The sequence below is a fragment of the Canis aureus genome, chromosome 9 (genome assembly GCF_053574225.1).
Source record: "Canis aureus isolate CA01 chromosome 9, VMU_Caureus_v.1.0, whole genome shotgun sequence".
NCBI lineage: Eukaryota > Metazoa > Chordata > Mammalia > Carnivora > Canidae > Canis > Canis aureus.
The window spans coordinates 42,104,798-42,126,624 of NC_135619.1; the positions used below are offsets into that span (position 1 = coordinate 42,104,798).

Genomic DNA, 21,827 nt, shown 5'->3' on the forward strand with positions numbered 1-21,827 from the left:
AAGAGATACCATAGATGGTTGAGAGAAAAAGAAAAGTATCAGTATATTAATTTAAGTCACAATAATAAGAATAACATAACTAATATATATGCTAATAATATAATGTATTAATATTTTATATAATAGGAATATAACTATAAATTAATAATATAATATAATGAATAATATAACTAAGAATAATATAACTTTATTTGGAAGACGGAGGAAAGTAGATGAAGGACTAATGTGAGTTAACCTAAATCTTCTGCCATAGGTGAAAGTCAAAAGATAATTTCTGAAGTTTATTTCAAAAAGGGAAAACTCTTCCTTGTGGTAGATGGCCAGTAATGGTAGATGGCCAGAAGTAATGATGGAGTTAGGAAATCCTCTTTTTACAACCATCATAATAAAATTTGATTCAGGCAAGAATCATCTATGGATGCATGAGGTAGGGGCCAAGTTTGATACAAAACAGAATATTTACTCAGCATCAAAGGTTCTCTTCATAATATACTTTTTAAAAATGTTTATTTATTTTAAGTAATTTCTATCCACAAAATGGAGCTCAAACTCATGACCCCAAGATCAAGAGTCACATGCTCTTCTGAATGAGCCAGCCAGGCATCCCCACAGTATACTCATTAGCTGCAAAAGGAAAAACAGTGACTATACACTGGAGGAAATAAGAACACCTTAAGCAAGTGATCAAAATAAGGGGCAAATGGGCACCTGACTGGTTCAGTTGCTCAGTTGGAAGAGCATGTGACTCTTGGTCTTGAGGTTGTGAGTTCAAGCCCCATAATGGGTGTCGAGCCTACAATCAATCAATCAATCAATCAATAAGGCAAACAGATATCATGTGCCTCTGAATAGGATAACCTGAGAAGGACAAAACATCATTCCTGTTGTATTCCACTCAAAACATTTATAACCTGAATCTAATCATGAGGAAACAATATCAAATAAACCTAAATCAGAGACATTCTAAACAACTGGCCTTTATTTTTCAGAAGTTTAGTATCTTTATATTTATTTCAAGGATTTTATTTGTTTGAGAGAGCAAGAGAGCACAAGCAGGGGGAGGGACAGAGGAAAAGGCAGAAGCAGACTCCTCGCTGAGCATGGAGCCTGACACCAGGCTCAATCTCAGGACCCCAAGATCATGACTGACCCAAAGTCAGATGCTTGACCAACTGAGCCACCTAGACACCCCCAGAAGTTTTAGTATCTTTAAAGATAAATGAGGGACGCCTGGGTGGCTCAGCAGTTGAGTGTCTGCCTTTGCCTCAGGTCATGTCCCTGGGTCCTGGGCTCGAGTCCTGCGTTGGCTCCCCACAGGGATCCTGCTTCTCCTTCTGCCTAGGTCTCTGCCTCTCTCTGTGTGTCTCTCATGAATAAATAAACGAAATCTTTAAAAAAAAAAAATAAAGGCAAACGGAAGGCTGAGAAATTATTATAAATGGTAACTAGACATGGAAACTAAATCTAATTCATGATACTGGACTGGATCTTATATGAGAAACAAAATAATGCTACAAAAAAAAACATTACTGGGACAACTGACAAAATTGGAATATAGAATATGGAGTCAATATAAAGCTTACTGAATCATTTCCAGTCCTGACAAGATGAGATAAGCACATGCTACCCTATTCTTCCTGCTAATTATGAAACAAACAAACCTGGACAAAACCCATAAAGCAACTGACAGAAGATGGAAAACTGAAGAAAATACAAACTGGCTAGCGACCTTGAGCACTGAATTCCCTGGGATTTTGTTTGCTGTCAGTATATCCAGGCCTGGGCCCAGGAGTCCCAATCCAAAAACACCAATGGGCAGAGACCAAATGGCTCAAAGAAAAGCCTACTTTCTGTAGCTACAGGACCAGGAAAGAAATCTTCCCAAAAGAGAGCATGTTGATCAAACCTACCCTACTCAAGGCAAACATCTCAAAAAGTCTACTCTTCTATCACCCCCTTTTGCTCCCACTGTCTCCTATCCTTGCGAGACCCTGCTGGATTCCCTAGCACTTCATTAAAAAGCTAGGCTGCCATTGCATCCCTAGATAAGCTGCATTTGGGGAGGATATGTTGGCAAAAACTCCTTTTTTTTTATTCGTGAGAGAGGCAGAGACACAGAGGGAGAAGCAGGCTCCCTGCAGAGACCTCAAAGCGGGACTTGATCCCAGGACCCCAGGATCAAGTCCTGAGCCAAAGGCAGACGCTCAACCACTAAGCTACCCAGGCATCCTTAAAAACTCCATCTTTTAAAGAGTTTGGGTCCTCATTTCTGTTGGTCCTCATTTCTTTATCCCATAGGGCAATCAAAGGTCTTTTTGTCTAGGCTAAGCAAATGTCCTCACAAAAATGGCTTTCCCCAGGGTGCCTGGGTGGCTCAGTCCGTTGGGTGTCTGCCGTTGTCTGGGATCATGATCCCAGGGCTCTGGGATAAAGCCTTGCATCAGGCTCTCTGCTCAGCTGGGATCTCCTTCTCCCCCTGCCTCCCCCCAACTCATATTCTTTCTCTCTCACTGGCTCTACTCTGCTCTATCAAATAAATAAATAAATTTAGAAAATGGCTTTCCCCTAGAATGCCTGCCCAGATTTTCCTTTCATTTTGAATCTATTCATTACTCCTTTGTCAACTCTTAGATAATACAGTAAAAGTTTCTTCTTAGAAGTTTAAAATAATCTTTTTTTTATTTAGATCTTTTCAATAAATGAGTTTGTGATAGGGCGCCTAGGTGGTTTAGTCAGTTAAGCATCCGACTCTTAATCTCAGCTCAGGTCTTGGTCTCAGGGTTGTGAGTTCAGGCTCCACATTGATCCTTGTATTGAGCCCTGCACATTGGTCCTGGGATCAGGAGTCAGACGCTTACCGGGCTGAGCCACCCAGGTGTCCCTTAACTAAATTTCTATGCTTGGTTCTCCCAGAAAAGGAAGGCCTAGGCAACTAATCAGCAGTTCCTTGTTTGACACAAGTTACCTGACCTGGCTCTGAACCATCCCTTTGCTCCATATGAGGACAGTAAGTAACCTTACAGTAACTAATCTGCTTTGACTGAGAATTTCTCTGTGTCTGCTTCCTTGTACTTATGTATTTCATTTTGTACAGTTCCTTGGCCAGCCTTTCTGGTAGATTGAATGCTGCCCAATTCATGAATTGGTGAATAAAAGCCTACTAGATCATTAAATGGTGGAAATTTTTCTTTTAACAGGAGGGAAAGAAGTTTTACAATGTGACAGATAAAGAGAGAAAAAAAATATGGAAGGTGTTATTGTGAATTATGAATATTGGATTTCCTTGTTGCTTGGTTGGAATTACTATCAACTACTTTTGATTCCTGAATTATTCCTTTATAACTGGAACCCCACATATAAATTGGATCATGTAGAGCTTTATATACAGATTATATAAATCAGCTATTAGAGTTAACTGAAGGCATTTAAATAACATTTCCACTGCTTCCTTGACAATATCCCTCCCCACCCCCTCAAACCCCCTAAAACCTACTCTTCTTATAATTCTTACCAACTGACCACTCTCCAACTCTTACTCATTCAGTGAAGATTTAGGAAACCTTATTCACACTCCTCTTTTATACCAAATGTAAGACGTAATCCTAGATTTCTATAGCCACAATACATGGCCCATCTAACATGGCTTTGTGACTGGTTTGCCTATCTAATTCAGTGACCTTCACCTATTTTCAGCAATGTGTTGAAGCCAGTTCATTCCAGCTCCTAAGAGGTGATTGTTCGCATCTTTCTAGGTCCTCACTCAGTAACATGTTGGTAACTTGAAATTAGCCATGGTGGCAGGATTTACACAACAAAAATCAACAAATGCTACAAATCAGGGAAACTTTTTTATTTTTGAGGACCGGTTTAACAGCAATGACTGTCTCTATCCCGCTTGAACCTCTCACAGACAGGTCTAGACACAACCTAGGGTTTGGTCATCAGCAGGAACTGTCCCACACCAGAAATAAAAAACTTCAATTGTTCATTCTCTAACCACCCCCTCAACTCTCAGCTTTCAAAGCCCTATTCCCCTATACCTTCTCTTCAATAAAACACAGACCTTCAGGCCCTATTCACATATTCTCTCCATACATCACAAAGGCTGTATGTAGAAAGGATTCCAGCTGAACATACTGAACTGTTTCCTTTGATCATCTGTTAAGAGAAGGACTAACAAACTACTCAACATTTATCAATTATCTCCTGGAGTAACATAGGGTAATAAAAATCCCATTTTTTCAAAAAGCAATCAAAACTTGTTCTTACCTTCATCACAAAATGTTCATGGTAACTTATTTTTTATTTTTTATTTTTTAATTAATGACCAGTGTGGGGCTTGAACTCACAACCTGGAGATGAAGAGTCACCTCCTCTACTGAGACCAGCCAAGTGCACCTCTTCTCTTGAAAGAAAGAAAGAAAGAAAGAAAGAAAGAAAGAAAGAAAGAAAGAAAGAAAGAGGAAAGGAAAGGAAAGGAAAGGAAAGGAAAGGAAAGGAAAGGAAAGGAAAGGAAAGGAAAGGAAAGGAAAGGAAAGGAAAGGAAAGGAAAGGAAGAAATCTATTATTATTATTACTATTATTATTATTATTACTTTTATCAAAAAGATAAATCAAACAGCCAGGCAACATCATGCAGGAGGGTTTGAGTCAACATTTCCAGCAGGAAATTGTATCCAAATACATGTCCTTATAATCTAAAAATATGCGTGGTTGCAGGGATAAATGGAGGAAGGCTGGTGTATTGGTTTCCTATCACTGCTGTAACAAATTACCACAAACTCAGTGGCTTAAAGCAATATAAATTTGTTATCTTACAGTAATGTAGGTTAGAAGTTCTACACAAATCTACCAAACTAAAATCAAGGTGTGGACAGAGATGAATTCCTTCCAGAGGTTTTAGAGGAGAATTTATTTTCTTGCCTTTTCCAGCTACTACGGGCTGCAATGGTATCTTCTTCTCTTTCCATATTCATATCAGGGATGAATCTGTTTACATCTGCCAACAGATTTAGAATGGTTTCTTTTTACTTTGCCTTTTCTCTTTCAGATGTGCCCTGTATCAATAGGCTAAAAGAATGCAGATAACTTTGAAATGTCATTTAAAATAATAAAAAGAAATACATCACACATATATATATACATAGAATGAGACAGACAATGGATTTTTATTTTATTTTTATTTTTTTTATTTATTTTTATTTTTATTTTATTTTATTTTTTAATTTATTTATGATAGTTACAGAGAGAGAGAGAGAGAGGCAGAGACACAGGCAGAGGGAGAAGCAGGCTCCATGCACCGGGAGCCCGATGTGGGATTCGATCTCGGGTCTCCAGGATCGCGCCCTGGGCCAAAGGCAGGCACCAAACCGCTGCGCCACCCAGGGATCCCAGACAATGGATTTTTAATGAAAATAGTTATTCAGTCATACAAATATTCTCATGAGGAATGTCATTTCAGAAACCATCCTTTCAAGAGAACTTTGAGTAGAAGTGTCTGCTTAAATACTAGGATAATATTGTGATGGTCAGGGCATTGCATAAGGACTAAGATACTTCTACCACAACAATTCCCAAAGGAGATTCGTTAATTGGATTTGAGAAAAGTGAAAATAGATATTTTGCAATAAAAAGTGGCATATGTAAAAACTTGCTTTGTCATCATATATATAAATAGCTAATTATACTCCTATGCTGCCTTGAATACTAATTGCTAGGGAATGGCAATATCTCCTTGTTCTAAAGCTAGTTTACAGTTTCAGTTCTATTTCCATGTTTTCTGTCCTCTTTTGTCTTAGGAGCACAGCCACCAGGATTGATGAACTTAAAGTCAAGTCAAAATACCCCAATTGAAGCACAGAAAGAAAAAAATTAATTTTTAAAATTTTGCATTCAAGACATGTGACACACGCTCACTGTTTAGTCTCTAGGTCTGGGGTAATCACTTAAGATAACCAAAGTATATTATTAAAATACAAAAGAAAAAGATAATAATAAAATAAAAATACTTAATTCAAAATAAGTAATAAAGGAGAAATTAAGAAACCATATTAGTTAGGGGTCTCCAGAGAACAGAATAAATAGGATGTGTGTGTATATGTAGGAAAAGATTTTAAGAAACTGGTTCATGTAATTATGGAGCCTGGCAAGTCTAAAATCTACAGGGTAGGAGCAGCAGCCTGGAGACCCATGGAAAAGCTGATGTTGTGATGCAATGTTGAGTGAAGCAATTTGCTTCACTCAACGTCCACAATTTTAAATGTTAATTTCACTCAAAATTACCCTTATAGAAACATCTAAATATCTGACCAAATATGTGGGCATTGTGGGCCAATCAAGTTGGCCCATAAAATTTAACCATCATAGGAAGAAAGAATTAGGTGGGGAAAATAGACAATAAACAGCAATATGGTAGACTTAGATCCAACTGTATCAGAATTTACTTTAAATATCAATAGCCTAAACATTCCAATTTAAAAACAAAGATTATGAGATTGAATTTAAAAACACAAAGTTTTGTGTTTAAAAACACAAAGCTCAACTATATACTGTTTATAATAGATATGCTTTTTAAAAAATTTTATTTATTTATTCCTGAGAGAGAGAGAGAGGCAGAGACATAGGCAGAGGGAGAAGCAGGCCCCATATAGGCAGAAAGGCAGGGAGCCTGATGTGGGACTCGATCCCAGGACTCCGGGATTCACACCCTGAGCCAAAGGCAGTCACTTAACCCCTGAGCCACCCAAGCATCCCTACAATAGATATGCTTTAAATATAACAACACAAAATGGTTGAAGAAAAAAAGGGAGAAAAATTGCAATGCAAACACCAGCTGAAGGAAATGTGATTTTAGCTATGTTGATATCAAAGTAGACCATGAGATAAGTATTATATGAAATAAAGAATTAAATTTCATAGTGAAATTTTTTTTCATTTTTAAAAAATAAAGTTTATTAGATCATAATGTTATCTGAATTTACCACCTTTGTCAAAAGTCAACTCAAAGCTTCCAATGTAGTCTATAATTCCTTAATCAAAGTCAGCAACTTAGGGACAGCTTCAGCATCTACAGTCGACCTTTCACTAGCCAGGCAAACCTCCCGAAATAATCGTAGTGATTAAGTCATCTTCTCAAATTCTCTTGCTTTTCTATGTCCCTTTTGAATAACCTCCTCTGGAAGATTAGCAAGCCTTGCTGCATTAAAGCCATAGCTTTTAGGACAAGCTCCCTTAATGAATTTATAGAGGAAGGTAATAGTCTCCTGGCTAGGATCCTCACATTCATTTTCTACCATGCATGCCATGTGGCCCAGGTGCACTGCAACTTTTTGAGAATAATCTTCTACTAACAAATGGTAGAAAACTATGTACGACACTTTATGTTCTCAGCAAGTTCTTTAACAACTGCATTTGCTATTGCTGTTCCATCAAATGTTGCAGTACCTCTCCCTAATTCATCCACAAGCACCAGAGAATGTGCGGTTGCATGCGCAAGTATGCTGTATTTGTATGCAAGTATTTTATTTTTCAACAAAAAATGTACTTTCACCTGACATGATGTCACCTGACATTATTCTGTCTGAGGCACCAAGTCTAGTAAATACTCTATCAATTGGTGTGAGCCTGCACACTTCAGCAGGTACGTAACAACCCGTCTGGGCCATTACAGCTAATAGGCCAGCCTGTCTCCTGAGTGTAGACTTGCCCCCCATGTTAGGTCCCGTAACAAACACACAATAAGCTTTGCCATTTTCCTCCTCCTCTTCCTCACAGCCTATTAGAATGTCATTGGGTATAAAGTCATCTCCAAAAAAAATCTTCGTAATGCAGGGATGACGTGATCCTCTAAGGTCTAAGAAGGGAGGAGTGCCATCTTCTGGCAACAAAATTACTGGATGACACATAGGGCCATCACTCCCTTGACTATAGTTAGCCAGGCACAGTAAGACATCTGATACTGCGATGCACTCAACAGCAGACTGCCAGTCCTTGTAATTTTTATCAAAGTTATAAAATAATCGCCTCATACAGTCCTTCAATGATAACATCTCTCCGTTCTTCAGCATTTATCAGATTAGCCAACTTCTTTTCAATAGTTTTGGTCCAGTAATCATTTACAGCCCTTCTTGGTAGATTTCAACTCATATTCTTCTGGCAAATTACGAGTGATGAAATTCTCTGGGATTCAATAGGAAAATAAAAATCTTAAATTTGTGTGCCAATTGTTTCACAATTAGAAAGTTAATGCTGACAGAACTTATAGAAAAATCTATCACCACAAGTGCAGATTTTAACACACACTTTTCTCAGTAACTTACAGAATAAGCAGGAAGTCCTGAGCCCCAAAATCTCAATCAACTTAGCCCTCATTGCAAGGAGAGGACAACTGAAATTTCTGGAAACCTGACATGGTCTAAGAAGAATCCTTTGTACAGAGTCCCCTCCACAGGACCAGTTTCCAGTCCTCTCCCTTTTCCAACACTGTTAAAATGATGAAATATTGAGAAAAAAAAATTATGCATTGCTGTTGCGACACAGCCACCAATCTCTGGCAAAGGGGATATAGGTGGGAATGTTATTTGGCAGCTTCCAGGACTTTTCCTTAAGAAATAGGGCTAGGATATGCATTTTGTCTAATTCTTTGTCCTTCGATTAATTATGCTGCCTCAGATGCATCTCAGATCATGAAGTCCTAACAGAGAAGCTGACAAATTCTCTATCACCATAGAAAGCTGTAACTGGCCCTTAACAAGCCTACTCAAGACTTTAATTCTATCTCTATTAAGCTATCTTTTTAATTTTAGCCACTCTTCTAAGTGTGTAATGGTATCTCATTGTGGTTTGGATTTATATTTCCCTAATGGCTAATGATGTTGTGCATCTTTTCACGTGCTTATTTGCTCTTTGTGTAACTTTTTTTTTTCTCTTTGTGTAACTTCTTAAGTAAGATGTCAATTCAAATCTTTTGTCCACTTTTTAATTGGGTTGTTTCCATGCTATTAATCCTTCACAAGTTTTATATATCAGTCCTTTATTGGATGTGACTTACAAATATTTTCTCTCAATCTGTGACTTGTCTTTTCATTATCTTAACATTGTCTTTCAAAGAAAAAGTGTTTTTAATCTGATAAAGTTCAATTTATCAAAATTTTTCTTTCAAGGGCCATGCTTTTAGTATCATATCTAAATCTTTAACTCGAGGTTAAAAATTTTTTCTCCTATATCTTCTAGAAGTTTTATAGTTTTAGCTCTTATATCTAGGTTTATGATTCATTTTTAGTTCATTTTGCATGTGGTACAAGATACAGATCAAAGTGCACTTTTTTAGGCAAATGGGTCCAATTGTTCCAAGATCATTTGTCGAAAAGACTACCCTTTCTCCACTGAATTGCCCTTCTACCTTTACAAAACAAACAAAAACAAAAACCAAATTAAAAAAACAAAAACAGATATTTGTGTGTGTGTGTGTGTGTGTGTGTGTGTGTATTTCTGGACTTTCTATTATATTCTGTTGATTTTTAATTTATTTTTATGTCAATACCACATTATGTTACTGTAGCTTTATTTTTTATGAATCATAAAATTTTATCAAGATAATGGAAACATTCTTTTTACTTAATAAATGATTTTTACATTACATCAGTAGGCATTTATAAAGATGTCTGTGACTTTTATACAACATTCAACACATAGTTAAGCCAGCAAATTTTTTTTTTAAGATTTTATTTACTTATTCATGAGAGACACACAGACAATCAACGCCAGAGCCACCCAGGCGTCCCTAAACCAGCAAATCTAATATTCAACTACATATTTTTTTTCCTTTATGTGATACATACAATGAATACAATGTCAGTTAAAATTTCTGCCTGAGCATATGTTTCTCTTAATCCCCTGCGTGCTTCCTAGAGATGGGACTAAATGAGCCAGACAGACTTGGAACTTTTTTCAAAGCATATCTTACTGTAACTTTAAATAAATCTTGAAATCATGTAGTGTTAATCTTTCATCTTTGCTACTCTTTCTCAAAGATGTTTTGGCTATTCTAGGTCCTTTACATTTGTATATAAATTTTACAATCAGCTTGTTATTTATAGAGATGATAGTACTTTTCTCTCAAACAAACTTTACAAAAATAAAATGAGGGCAGCCTGGGTGGCTCAGTGGTTTAGCGCCACCTTCAGCCCAGGGCGTGATCCTGGAGTCCTGGGATCGAGTCCCACGTCCGGCTCCCTGCTGGGGCCTCCTTCTCCCTCTGCCTGTGTCTCTGCCTCTCTCTCTCTTGTCTCTCATGAAAAATAAAATCTTTAAAAAAAATAAGGTATTTCTTTTAAAAAAATGAAAGTTATTTGGCACCTTGTAATAAAAATGGGAAAACAGTAGTGTAACTCAATTATTCTACTATGATTTTGGGGTAGTATGTCACTCCTACTCCTAATGTTTACACACTCATAGGGATTATCAAAACTTCACATTAGAAGAATATAATACTGCTTGATCTACATAGAAAATTAAAATCCACAAATTTTTACCAGGTCCGGTAAAAGAGAAAAACCCAAATCCAATGTAAATCCCAGAAGATTTGATGTCTCCAAAATGAATGTTTGCACTAGTGGCAGAATGCTAGTACTTTAAAGAAGCTATTGCAAAAAAAAAAAAAAAAAGAACAGGAGCAGTTCACTAGGTGAACATTTCATAAAAGTCCCAAAAAGAAGAGCATGGGGGCTTTAAAAATGATCCAATAAGACACAGCTCTTTACTTTCTTGATTAATAAGGTGAAAACACAATGTGGATTTCATCAAACACTAGAAAAGCACTAAGAAAATGATCCCATCAAAAGCAAAGACTTCAGCAAATGTGAAAATCATATTTTGGGTAATTCTTCTGTGATATTCTTAAAATAGGTCAAATTTGTTTCATCTTTATGTATCTATCTCATCAGGAAAACATAAATAAGAATCCCATTGTCTATCCTAAGGCAGATCATGTATCTCAAGAATTCCAGGGAAATGCTTTCATAGAAGTTGAAAGTGTGTCCCAATTACATATTAGTCATAACAGAATAGGAGAAAGCCCAAAGATCGTCTAGAAGTTTTCAAACCAGCCTGCATATTAGAATCTCAAAGAGAACTTTAAGAAATACACATGACTGGGTCGAACCCTGAGTTCTGATTTCTCTTAACTGGTTTAAGGGTGAGAACTAGTATATATTTTAGAAGAAAATTCTAATGTGAAGACAAAGTTGAGAAGGACTGTCCAAATATTTTCTTTTATATATGATAAAACCGAGGCAAAGAAAAGGTGATTTTCTCAGGAATGCAGCTAGTAAGTATTAGCAAGAGAATGTAACATTTACAAAGAATTATTTATTGATGCTTACATTACCCCCAAAACATAGTGACTTAAAACAACAAACATGTATTATCCAACAGGATTTTGAGAGTTCTTTGAGTGATCCTGTTCAGTATCTCCTGTGGCATTGCTGTCAAGCAATCACCTGGAGATGCAATCATCTGAAGGCTTAACTGGGACTGAACAACAACAACAACAAAAAACACAGAAGGCCTAAGTTGAGAGCAGGCCTCAGTTTCTTGCCACAGAGGACTTTCCCAAACTCTGCTTGCTATGTCCTCATGAAAGAGCAGCTGGTTTACCCAAATGAATGATGCAGGAGAGGGAACAAGGAGGAAGTCATGAAGCTGTCACGATCTATTGACATCCCTCCACTTCTGCAATATTCTACTTATTAAAAGCTAGTGATTAAATCCAGCCCACACCCAAGAGCAGGGAAATTTGCCACCACTCTTTGAAGGAAACAGCAGGAAAGAATTAGTGGTTGGGGCACCTGGGTGGCTCAATAAGCCGAGCATCCAACTCTTGGTTTCAGCTCAGGTTATGATCTCATGGGTCAAGGGATTGGCCTATGTGGACTCCCTACTCAGCAAGGAGTCTGCTTCAAGACTAACTTAGCTTAACCATAGCTTAAACAACAAACATTCTTCACACATCTGGAGGCTGGGAAGTCCATCATCATGGTGCCTGTCAATTCAGTTCCTGATGAGCATCTACTTCATGGCTTGTAGTGTCCTCACATGGCAAAGAGAGCTCAGGTCTCTCTTTCTCTTAAGAATACTAATCCCACCATAGGGGTCCCATTCTTGAGACCCCATCTCAATGTAATACATCTCAACAGTCTCACTTCCAAATACCACTACATTAAGGGTTAGGGCTTCAATCTTTGAATTTTGAGGGGACAAATTTCAGGCTGTAGCAGTTATTTTTCATATCTATATGCTAATATCTTTCCTTTAAAACTACATCATTTCGATAAAAATTTGTTTTTTTTCCAATTGCCAACAATGCTGTGATAAATACCTTTATATATGTATATGTATCTTTATGTATATTATAAATATTTCTGTAGGATAAGCTCCTACAAGTGAAATTACTTGGCCAAAGAAAGCATACACTTAAATTTTAGATAACATCAAACCACACTTCAGAAAGGTTGTAAAAATGTATACCTCCTCAAAAAGGAAGAAACACTGTTTCTGTAGTAACTGCCACTCTAAACATCTGTATCAAAAGACTTCAGGTACAGTTGAACATTGAAGCCGATGAAGGGGAACAATCTCCTGCATAGTTGAAAATCCACATATAACTTTTGACTCCCCAAAACTCTGACTACTAATAGCCTACTTTGACCAGAAGTCTTACTGATAACATAATCAGAACTCAGGGTACGACCCAGTCATGTGTATTTGTTGTTGATTTAACATATTTAGTAGTATTATATACTGTATTCTTACAATAAAGTAAGCTAGAGAGAAGAAAATGTTATTAAGGAAATCACAAGAAAGAGAAAATATATTTATAGTGCTATATTGTATTTTTTATTGTATTTTGTAAGGTGATTTTTAAAAAAAATCTGCATGCACCCAAGCAGTTCAAGCCTATGTTATTTAACTGTATTTCTATCCTCTTAACAGATGGCCATTCTCAGTCTTCATTTTACCTGATCAATCTAACTTTTCACATTGTCAATTATCACTTCTTCCACAAAGCACTTTCTTTACTTGTCTTCCAACGCTATATCCTCTCTTGCTTTTCCTCATAACACACTGGACTCCCCTTTGTCAATCTTTCCTCTTGGTTCCTCCTCATCTTCCTGAATTTGACCATTCTCTTGGTCAAATCACATGCTATCTTTTGGATTTAAATACCATATCTCCAACTGGATGTCTAAAAGGCATCTAAAAACATCTAAAGCTACATTCATGATCTTAACCTAAAAACCTCATTCTTCCACAGTGTTAATCTTAATTCAACCCAGTAAATTGCAACTTCATCTTTACAGTTGCTCAAACCAAATCCTTTATGTCCCAACTTTCTCTGTTCTTTCAGATTTCTGCTCAAGACAGATCCTGCCTCCCACCACCATTCTCTATATTCTTAGTTTGCCTCTTTTTAAAAAATGCCGTGTCTCAATATATGAAATTAGTGTTTCTTTAATTGCTCGTGTCCTCCACAAGAATATGAGCTGAGGTAGGAATTTAGCTGGTTCACTACAGTATCTCTAGCACCTAGAGCAGTTTTATGTAGTTGTTGACATACTGATCACTCAATAATTATTTGCTTAATAAATGAATGAATTTTATAGGTCATACATAAGTATGACTGAAAATCAGGCTGATGAAGTGGCAAAGCCAATAAATTTAGAGATAAAGCATCCAGGATAGGGGCTTAGCCTAGGCATAGCTATGATGCTTTAGGCAATTTATCCTTCAATTTCCTCATCTGTAAAACGGTATTTATGCCATATTCCTCAGAAAATGAGATAGTTGATACAGTATCTCTTTGGATTGCAATACACAAGTTCCACTACCTGCAACATCTAGGAAAAAATATGCTTGAATTCTTAATTTCACCTACTCAGGTACAACAATTTGAGTGTACATCTTCAGAGTCTCTTCTGTTACACTGTATCTTTAAATGTCCACTTGAGCAAACTTTGAGAATAGTAAAGGCAATTACCAGGAAAAAAAAAACCACGTCTCTAATTGCATTATGGTGATTATTGTACAACTGGGTAAATATGCTAACAATCATTAATTCTATACGTAAAACAGGTGAATTGTAAGCCTTGTAAACTACATCTCAATAGAACTTAATAAAAACCTTTAAGTAGAGAATGAATGAAATTCAGTAAGTAAGCTCTGCAACGGATTAGGTCATCCTAAAACATGGTTTATGAAAGAAACACCAGTATTTGGTCGAGTCCAAAGTGATCTGAACAACCTAGCTTCCGAACTCTACTGGGGGCACGTGCGTGGCTCAGTGGTTGAGCCTTTGGCTCAGGTCTTGGTCCCGGGATGAGATAGAGCGCCGCAGGGAGCCTGCTTCTCCCTCTGCCTATGTCTCTGCCTCTCTGTGTGTGTCTCTCATGAATGAATGAATAAAATCTTAAAAAAAAAAAAAAAAAAGTCCTCTATTAGGATAACAGTGCAGTAAGAACCCAGCCAGGCTCCTCCAGGAAAGAAAGCAGCAAACTCCGAAGCCTGCAGTGCCAGTCCTCACAAGCACCGCACCTGCACCCCTCCTCCTGTCCTGCTCCCCAAGCAAAAGCCCCGTTTCACTATGCAGAGTTGGACGCCTGCAGGAAGGGGTGTCCGCCCATGCTGGTCACTTAGCATCCAGTTTCCGCAAGGCCTGCTGTCCTCTCCTCTCCAAACCCTGATCTGCGCCAGGGAGCTGATAAAATCTAGGCTCGCAGAGCTGATTCCCCACACTGATGGACCCGCCGAGGTCACCCCGGGTACTTGGAGCCACGAGGCGCTCCGGATCAGAAGGGCCAAAAACAGCGCGCTGGCTCCGACTGTGGCCGAGCGGGCGTCACCCGAGATTTTATGACGGTTCCTGACGCCACCTGGGCCCTCCGACTCCGGGATGCGGGCGCCACCGAGAGCTTGCCCCGGAGGAGGCCAGGCTAGAACTCTCCCGGGCCAGCACTGCGCGTCTCGCGAGAACGCCCACGCCGCCCGCGTCCGCCCAGCCCGGGAGCCGCGCCCCGCTCCCGCTCCCGCGCGCGCGCAACTTGTTTTCCCGCGAGACCGCCCCTCGGCTGTGCTGGAATCGCTGGGTTCCACCCCTCGTCGGCGGCTTCCCGCCCCCCACGGAGGCGCGATCTGAAACGGGCCTTCCACCAGCCAATCCCGTCTGCCAGCGAGTCACCACCAAGGTACCCTGCGTCTTTTTCGCCCCCTTCCGTGTTCAGCGACGCTCGTCAACCGCCGCAATTCTGAGCCTCTTCCGTCCCCGCCCCTCGGAGCCGCCCGAGCGCGGCGGGCTCGACGGGGCGCAGGCGCAGTAGCAGGCGCAGTAGCAGGCGCAGTGGCGCGCGCTCGCTCGCCGACGGGTCCCTTAGGCCGGTGTGGGCGGTGGCGCGCGGCCCGGGGTCGCACCTGCGGTTTGGCGGCTTCGGTTGTAGGCTCTGGACCAGGAATCCTGCCCAGGCACGTGGTCTTGGCAAAGCAGCCGCACTCGTCGCTAGGGTGTGCTGGGCCGCAGGCGAGGCTTCAGAGTAGGTTTGTACGGGTCCTAATGGCCCCTCTTTTGCGGAAGCAAGGAAATGCTCCCTATCTGGGACACACCAGACAGGCGAAGACAGAGGCAGTGGCTCTCAGCCTTTCAGGCCTGAAAATGGCACCTTGCAGTTGAGGAAACGGCCCCCAGACCGAAAGTGTCTGGCTGTGCCTGATGGCTCCTGGCCTGGGGCAACAAGCTCCATTAATCTGACCCGAAAAATGTTTGTGCTAGGGCAGTTGAGGCTTTCTAAAACCCCAGAGTCACAGGTCAGAAATCCAGAACACATTTCCTAATTTTGAGGCTTATTTTAATATTTGAGTTCAACCCAGGACTCGACCAAGGGTTATAAGGCTGGTTGGTTAACAGCAGATGTGCAACAAGTAGTTCTTAGTTCTCACAGCCTTCCTGCATGCTCAATGGAGCCCCTAAAATTTACCATTTCTCCATTTGCCAAATCCTTAGTCTTAGGCCTAGAGTCACTTTCTAGTTGGGCCCGTAAGAAAATTCATTCCAGTTGACCTCTCCCTGTCCCACAAGTGAAGGAGATCTTACCGCGTAACTAGCAGATCTTATTGCGGTATTAACTTTGCTTTGGTCATTTGGGCAGTTTCCAGTTTGGGGCAATTATGCACAATGCTGTTATGAATAATTTTATGTCTTTTTGTGATATATATATACACACACACTAGTATAAATATACATATACAAATATAGATATAAATATATATATATATCATTTCTTTTTTTCCATTTATTTTATTTTAAAGACTTGAGAGAGTACAAAGGAGGGCATAGGGAGAGAAGCAGACTCCCTGCCGAGTGAGGAGCCCAACAGGAGGTTCAATTCTATGACCCTGAGATCCTGACCTGAGCTGAAACCAAGAGTCAGAGACTTAACAGACTGAGCTACCCAGGTGCCCCATATATGTACGTTTCTATTAGGTGGGTATATGTATAGGAATAAAATTTCTTGTTTATAAGGCATGTATGTATTCAATTTGCGTAGCTGTGAATTATGGTCAGCAGAATAATACTTCCCAAAAAAGTCTATATCTTGATCCTTGGAACTTGTATTTTAGGCTACATGGCAAAAGGGAATTAAGGTTGCTAATCAACTGACTTTAAAATAATTATTCTGGATTGTCCAGCTGTGCCCAGTGTAATCACAAGAGTACTTAAAACAGGGATAGGGAAGCAGGAGGAAGGGAGTTGGAGAAATGGCAATGTATGGAAGACCAGAAGGGCCTGATGTCCCTGGTTTGGAAGGTGGAAGGTGTCAATGAGCCTAGAGTGTGGGCATCTTCTAGAGTTTGGGAAAGGCAAGGGAATGGATTTTTTCCTCTCCAGAAGTAACATAGAGCCCTGCCAACGCCTGGTGACACTTCCAGAAATGTAGGATAATATTGTTCCAGCCACAAAGTTTGTGATAATTTGTTACAGCAGCAACAGGAAATACACTGCCTGGGGACCCCTGGGTGGCTCAGCGGTTTGGCACCTGCCTTTGGCCCAGGGCATGATCCTGGAATCCCGGGATTGAATCCCACGTCAGGCTCCCTGCATGGAGCCTGCTTCTCCCTCTGTGTCTCTGCCTCTTTCTCTGTCTCTCATGAATAAAGTCTTTAAAAAAAAAAAAAAAGGAAACACACTGCCAAAACTGCTTTCCAAAGTAGTCTTATCAATTCATAGACTTAAGATGCTTTGAAAAAAAATATCCATACCTCATCCCTACACCACGCTAACTGAATTGGAATCTCAGGATAGTCCCAGAAAAAAAAAAAAAAATTAAGTTCATTAGGTGATTCTGATACATCTGAAAATTGACAACTGCTCTTCTAAAGTTTTAAATCTAAACCCAGTTTTCATCATTGAAGAACAGTGTCAGTAATTTGGCGACAGGATTGAAAGCAGTTCTAGTAAAGACTGTTCCACATACTGGAAGAGTCCTTCTTCCTTGTCTGCTCAAGAATTAGCATAGCTAGGGGCCACAAGAGCCCACTAGAGCCCATGGCTATTGCACTGGAGCCCACTGAATCTTCCAAGGGGATGCCCTTTGAGGTCCTAAGAATTTTAGATGTCAAAAACATTCCCTGTGCATGGGATTGGAATCATCTGGTTCATTAGGATATGTTGTAGCTGGCCTTGGACATTTTTGGTGAACTAGTAGAATTAGAAGATCATGTGATGTTGGAGTAGGAGGATTGAACTTCATGACTTTAGGATGCTGATCCTATTGTATATAATTATGTAAAGCTAAGAATCCAGGAAAGAATTGCCAGAGAAGAAATTAAAAATAAGATTTTACATGAAAGTACCCACCTTGATCCTGAAAGAAAACAAACCAATGATAACAGCAGCAGTTGAGCCATCTCAAGCATAGAACGCCCAAATACAGCTCGCTGAGGTTAGTGTGAACAAAGCTGAGCTCAACTACTTTAAACATCGTATGTACCATAAGGCTTTCAATCAAGTAAGGTATGTGTAAGTTTGAAAAGAAAAAATAATATAGCTCACCTTTTACACTGCTCCATGGTTGGACAATCAGTTCCTATTAACACAATTTATGAAGGATTATTAAGACTAAGTCCTCTTGGTATTTACAGATTTTTTTCTTTAATGTGTTTATAAAGTGGCTCTTTCAGAAACTGCCACACCTTGGCACTTTTACATTTGTGGAAAGCTTGACTCCAGGAACAGGTAGTATTTGCACTTCCTCAAAGAAGAGCTCTAGAAAGCAGAGGACAGCTTGCCTGGTTCCTGATGTAGTACAGTCAGTCCCTCCAGCTGTGTGTGCTCTGTGAGGCTGCAGCAGCAACCGACCTTGGGCCATGGCCCTAGGGGAATCCTGAACACAGAAGGTGCTTCTTACTGCTTCAGCAGGTTACACAGCAAGTGGAAGCTCTGGCCAGGGCTGCCCTACCTTTCTCCTTTTGTCAGGGATGAGGATGCTCTTGAGAGCAAAGGTAAGTGAGCTGCATACGTTGCAACCAGGGAGCCTGGAGTCAACTTCTCAGGTATTGATACCAAATACGGACTCCTGCTTGGCAACAGATTTATAAATCCTGAGAAGCCCTGGGCAATTTCCTTCAAAGAGGATGTTATCAGAAAGAATGAAGAGTGATCCAATATGGAAACTATTGGTGACAGTTCAATTATTTTCCTGACAAATGTCAAGTATCCCTGTTTTCCCTTAAAATTTGAAATACTCTGTGGCATGCTGGGATCCCTGCAGTACACCAGAGTGACTTATCACACTGCTTGAGAAGACAGTTGTGACCATTGAAACTGAACAATTCTCATCTTGTCCTTTACTGAGTATTTAGGGTATTCATTTTCTCTAAAGTGCAACTTCTGTCAGCTCCAGGAAAACCTGATACCTCCCACCTTGCAGCTTCTAAAACTAAGTCCCACAGGAGATCTTTTCAAATAACCACAGCAGGCATTTAGTGTCAATAGGCCTTTCCAGATTCTGATTTGTTCCTACAGAGGACATCTTGGATAAGTCTAACACTACCTTGGAAGAGGAGCAGTATCCAATATTAAATGAAATAAATAAGAATTATACTATTTAAAAAGTAACTCGTTAAACTTAGAGATTAAGTTAGAAATACACTGTCAAACACTAAGTACTAAGAAAGTAAAAAAACACAAAACAGTCTGTTGCACATTTATAAGAATTCTTACTTTCCTACCATTCAGCATTTCATATCTGACTTTCACACTCTCAGTTAATCAAATAGGTGAGACAGATTCATATTATAGAACACAACTTTACCTGGATTTGTAAGGATGTATATCCCAAAATTGTTCATTTTAGAAATAGTCTGTCCAACTAAGAACACAAGTTCTGGTTAATATCCTACTTAAAGTAGTAGTAATAAAGATATTGTATATATTATAAGTAACAATCAAGACTAGACCATAAATAAATGTATAGAATAAGATAATGACAAAGAAAAGTTAAATGCCAAATATCAAAGGAGAGAATTTTTCAAGTGAAAAATTCCCAATGCATTTTATTCATAATGTAGCCAATTCAAGATGTTGGAAGACATGTCTATATCTTCTGTGTTCTTGCTGGCAGCAATGTAGACCAAACTTTTTTATTCATTATCCTGTCTAGTCTTACAATCAGAAGCAATCTTTGATTTCTTAGATGCTTCATAATCTTGTATAACAAGCCTTAGGTGATTGATGATTTTCTTGTCAGCTGTTCTCACATTAAATCCCAACATCTTCATAATAGTTTCTCGAAAATCAGAAAGCTACAAAGAACCACCCAAAACACAAGATATATCATTTGTTTTGGTCACCTATTTATTGTGTACAATGAAATTGGTAACCGAAATGTAGTCTTATTAAACATTTCTTTATGAAATGTAACATTCTACATTCAAGTTTTATTTTTAAGCTAGAAATATGGTCTCTTTATAACAAGAATTCTTTATTTAAAATGTCCTTTTCATTTTAAGATTTTATTTTTACACTTTATAGAATAAACCTAATTTTATTGCTGCTTGTTTTTCATCCCTAAGAAAATTCCTTTTTGGAGTTTGGATTTGCTGTATGGTAATAGTAGTCCCCTAAACATCTCTTTCCATTTCTCCTCCAAAAACCGTAGTGATCTTCTAAGGAAAGCAGTTATAACCACCCACAAATCATATCTAAAGCATAAGTAGAGAATATCACAGACTTCAGTTTGGGGAAAATAAATATCCTAAACCAGTAGAGGCATCTCCTGAGCCCACACTGGAGGATGCAGCTGGTTTCCAGTGGTATCCCAGAAATAGGACAAAGCATAAATGGGGAAATACTAAGAAGTCTAAGACCTGGTGGATAAGAAAACTGGCAAGTGCAAAGGAAAAGAAAGGGGCTTTGAAGCAATGAGACCAATAATTTTTAGAGAGCTAGTGCCCACAAGTGAGCTGGAGAATGAGCAGAGAGGGGAGGGAGAGGGAGAGAGAATCTGAAGTGGATTCCATGCCCAGTGCAGAGCCCAACTTGGGGCTCCATCCCATGATTCCAAGATCATGACCTGAGCAGAAACCAAGAGTCAGACACTTAACCAACTAGCTACCCAGGCACTCCCAAAAATGGCAGTTCTGAAGGACAGGGTTTCTGAGGAGAGAGGGAGATACTTAGAAAGGTGAGGTATTCCTTGGAGGTTTGGAGATAAAGGAAAAGAAAAAAGCAAACTGTGGAAAAGGAGGTACTTCTATAAACAAGAACATTGCAGAATCAGGCATCACATAACCCCCCACCCCATCACAAAAGGCTTGACACGATAGACTTCAGAAACTGCACTCACTGTGCCAACACAAGAGGGTAGTATTGAGTTAAGAAACCAAGTAAGTAAACCCTGCCCTGTAACTACCCTAAAGTGAAAACACCTGAAATTGAGAGGGGAGGGCAATTAAAAGGATTTTAAAGTCAAAGACTATCCTTCCAAATTTCTTTAAGAAGAAAACAGCTAGGGGATTCCTGGGTGGCAGAACAGTTTAGCGCCTGCCTTCGCCCCAGGGCATGATCCTGGAGTCTCGGGATCAAGTACCACATCAGGTGCCCTGCACCGGAGCCTGCTTCTCTCTCTGTGTCTCTGCCTCTGTGTGTGTGTGTGTGTGTGTGTGGCTTACGAATAAATAAAACATTTTTTTTAAAAAAAGAAGAAAATAGCTAGTTAAGTGATGAAAATACTTCCCCTCCCCCCAAAACTGCCACAGAGCAAAAGAAACATGTTTGACACAATACCTGATATAGATTAAATTTAGCACCTGGGTGGCTCAGTCGGTTAAGCATCTGACTTTTGATTTCTGGCTCAAGTCATGGTCTTGGGGTCATGGGATTGAGCCCCTCCATGGGCTCCACACTCAGCACAGTCTGCTTGTACCTCTCCCTCTGCTCCTCCCTTGCTTACACATATGCGCACTCTCTCTCAACTAAATAAATTTTTTTAAAAAACATTTTCAAACAAGGATTTGCAGACATTGTAGAGGGCAGGAACACCTTTACTTTGAATCAGAAATATAGTAATTCATAATACAAATGGACAGGAGTGCCTGGGTGGCTCGGTTGATTAAGCCTTTGGCTCACATCATGATCCCGGGGGTCCTGGGATTGAGTCCTGCCTCAGGCTCCTTACTCAGTAGTAGCAAGCTTCTCTGTCTCCTCCCCATTCACGCTCTCTCTCTGTCATTATCTTTGTTTCTCAAATAAATAATCTTTTTAAAAAGAAGATAAAGGGCAG

The 21,827-nt window shown here is 39.5% G+C and overlaps 2 protein-coding genes and 1 pseudogene across 6 annotated transcripts in view; 1 reads left to right on the top strand and 2 right to left on the bottom strand.

The window, feature by feature from the left end:
• Positions 1 to 6,923: 6,923 nt before the first annotated feature.
• LOC144320728 (DNA mismatch repair protein Msh6 pseudogene) lies at positions 6,924 to 15,353 on the bottom strand (annotated as a pseudogene). The gene is made up of 2 exons (XR_013386335.1): positions 15,244 to 15,353; positions 6,924 to 8,178 (listed from the first exon to the last, which is right to left on the bottom strand). The product of XR_013386335.1 is annotated as a DNA mismatch repair protein Msh6 pseudogene (transcript).
• MTHFD1 (methylenetetrahydrofolate dehydrogenase, cyclohydrolase and formyltetrahydrofolate synthetase 1) overlaps positions 15,105 to 21,827 on the top strand; it is a 123,610-nt gene continuing 116,887 nt past the window's right edge. The window contains exon 1 of the mRNA XM_077909589.1: positions 15,105 to 15,239. The gene's annotated coding sequence lies outside the window, so the exon portion shown is untranslated. The remainder of the gene's footprint in view (positions 15,240 to 21,827) is intronic.
• LOC144320724 (uncharacterized) overlaps positions 19,558 to 21,827 on the bottom strand; it is a 52,161-nt gene continuing 49,891 nt past the window's right edge. For all 4 annotated transcript variants that reach the window (XM_077909599.1, XM_077909597.1, XM_077909598.1 and 1 more), the window contains exon 9: positions 19,558 to 19,848. In XM_077909599.1, the coding sequence (XP_077765725.1) occupies positions 19,687 to 19,848 (162 nt within the window). In that variant the 3' untranslated portion in view covers positions 19,558 to 19,686. The remainder of the gene's footprint in view (positions 19,849 to 21,827) is intronic.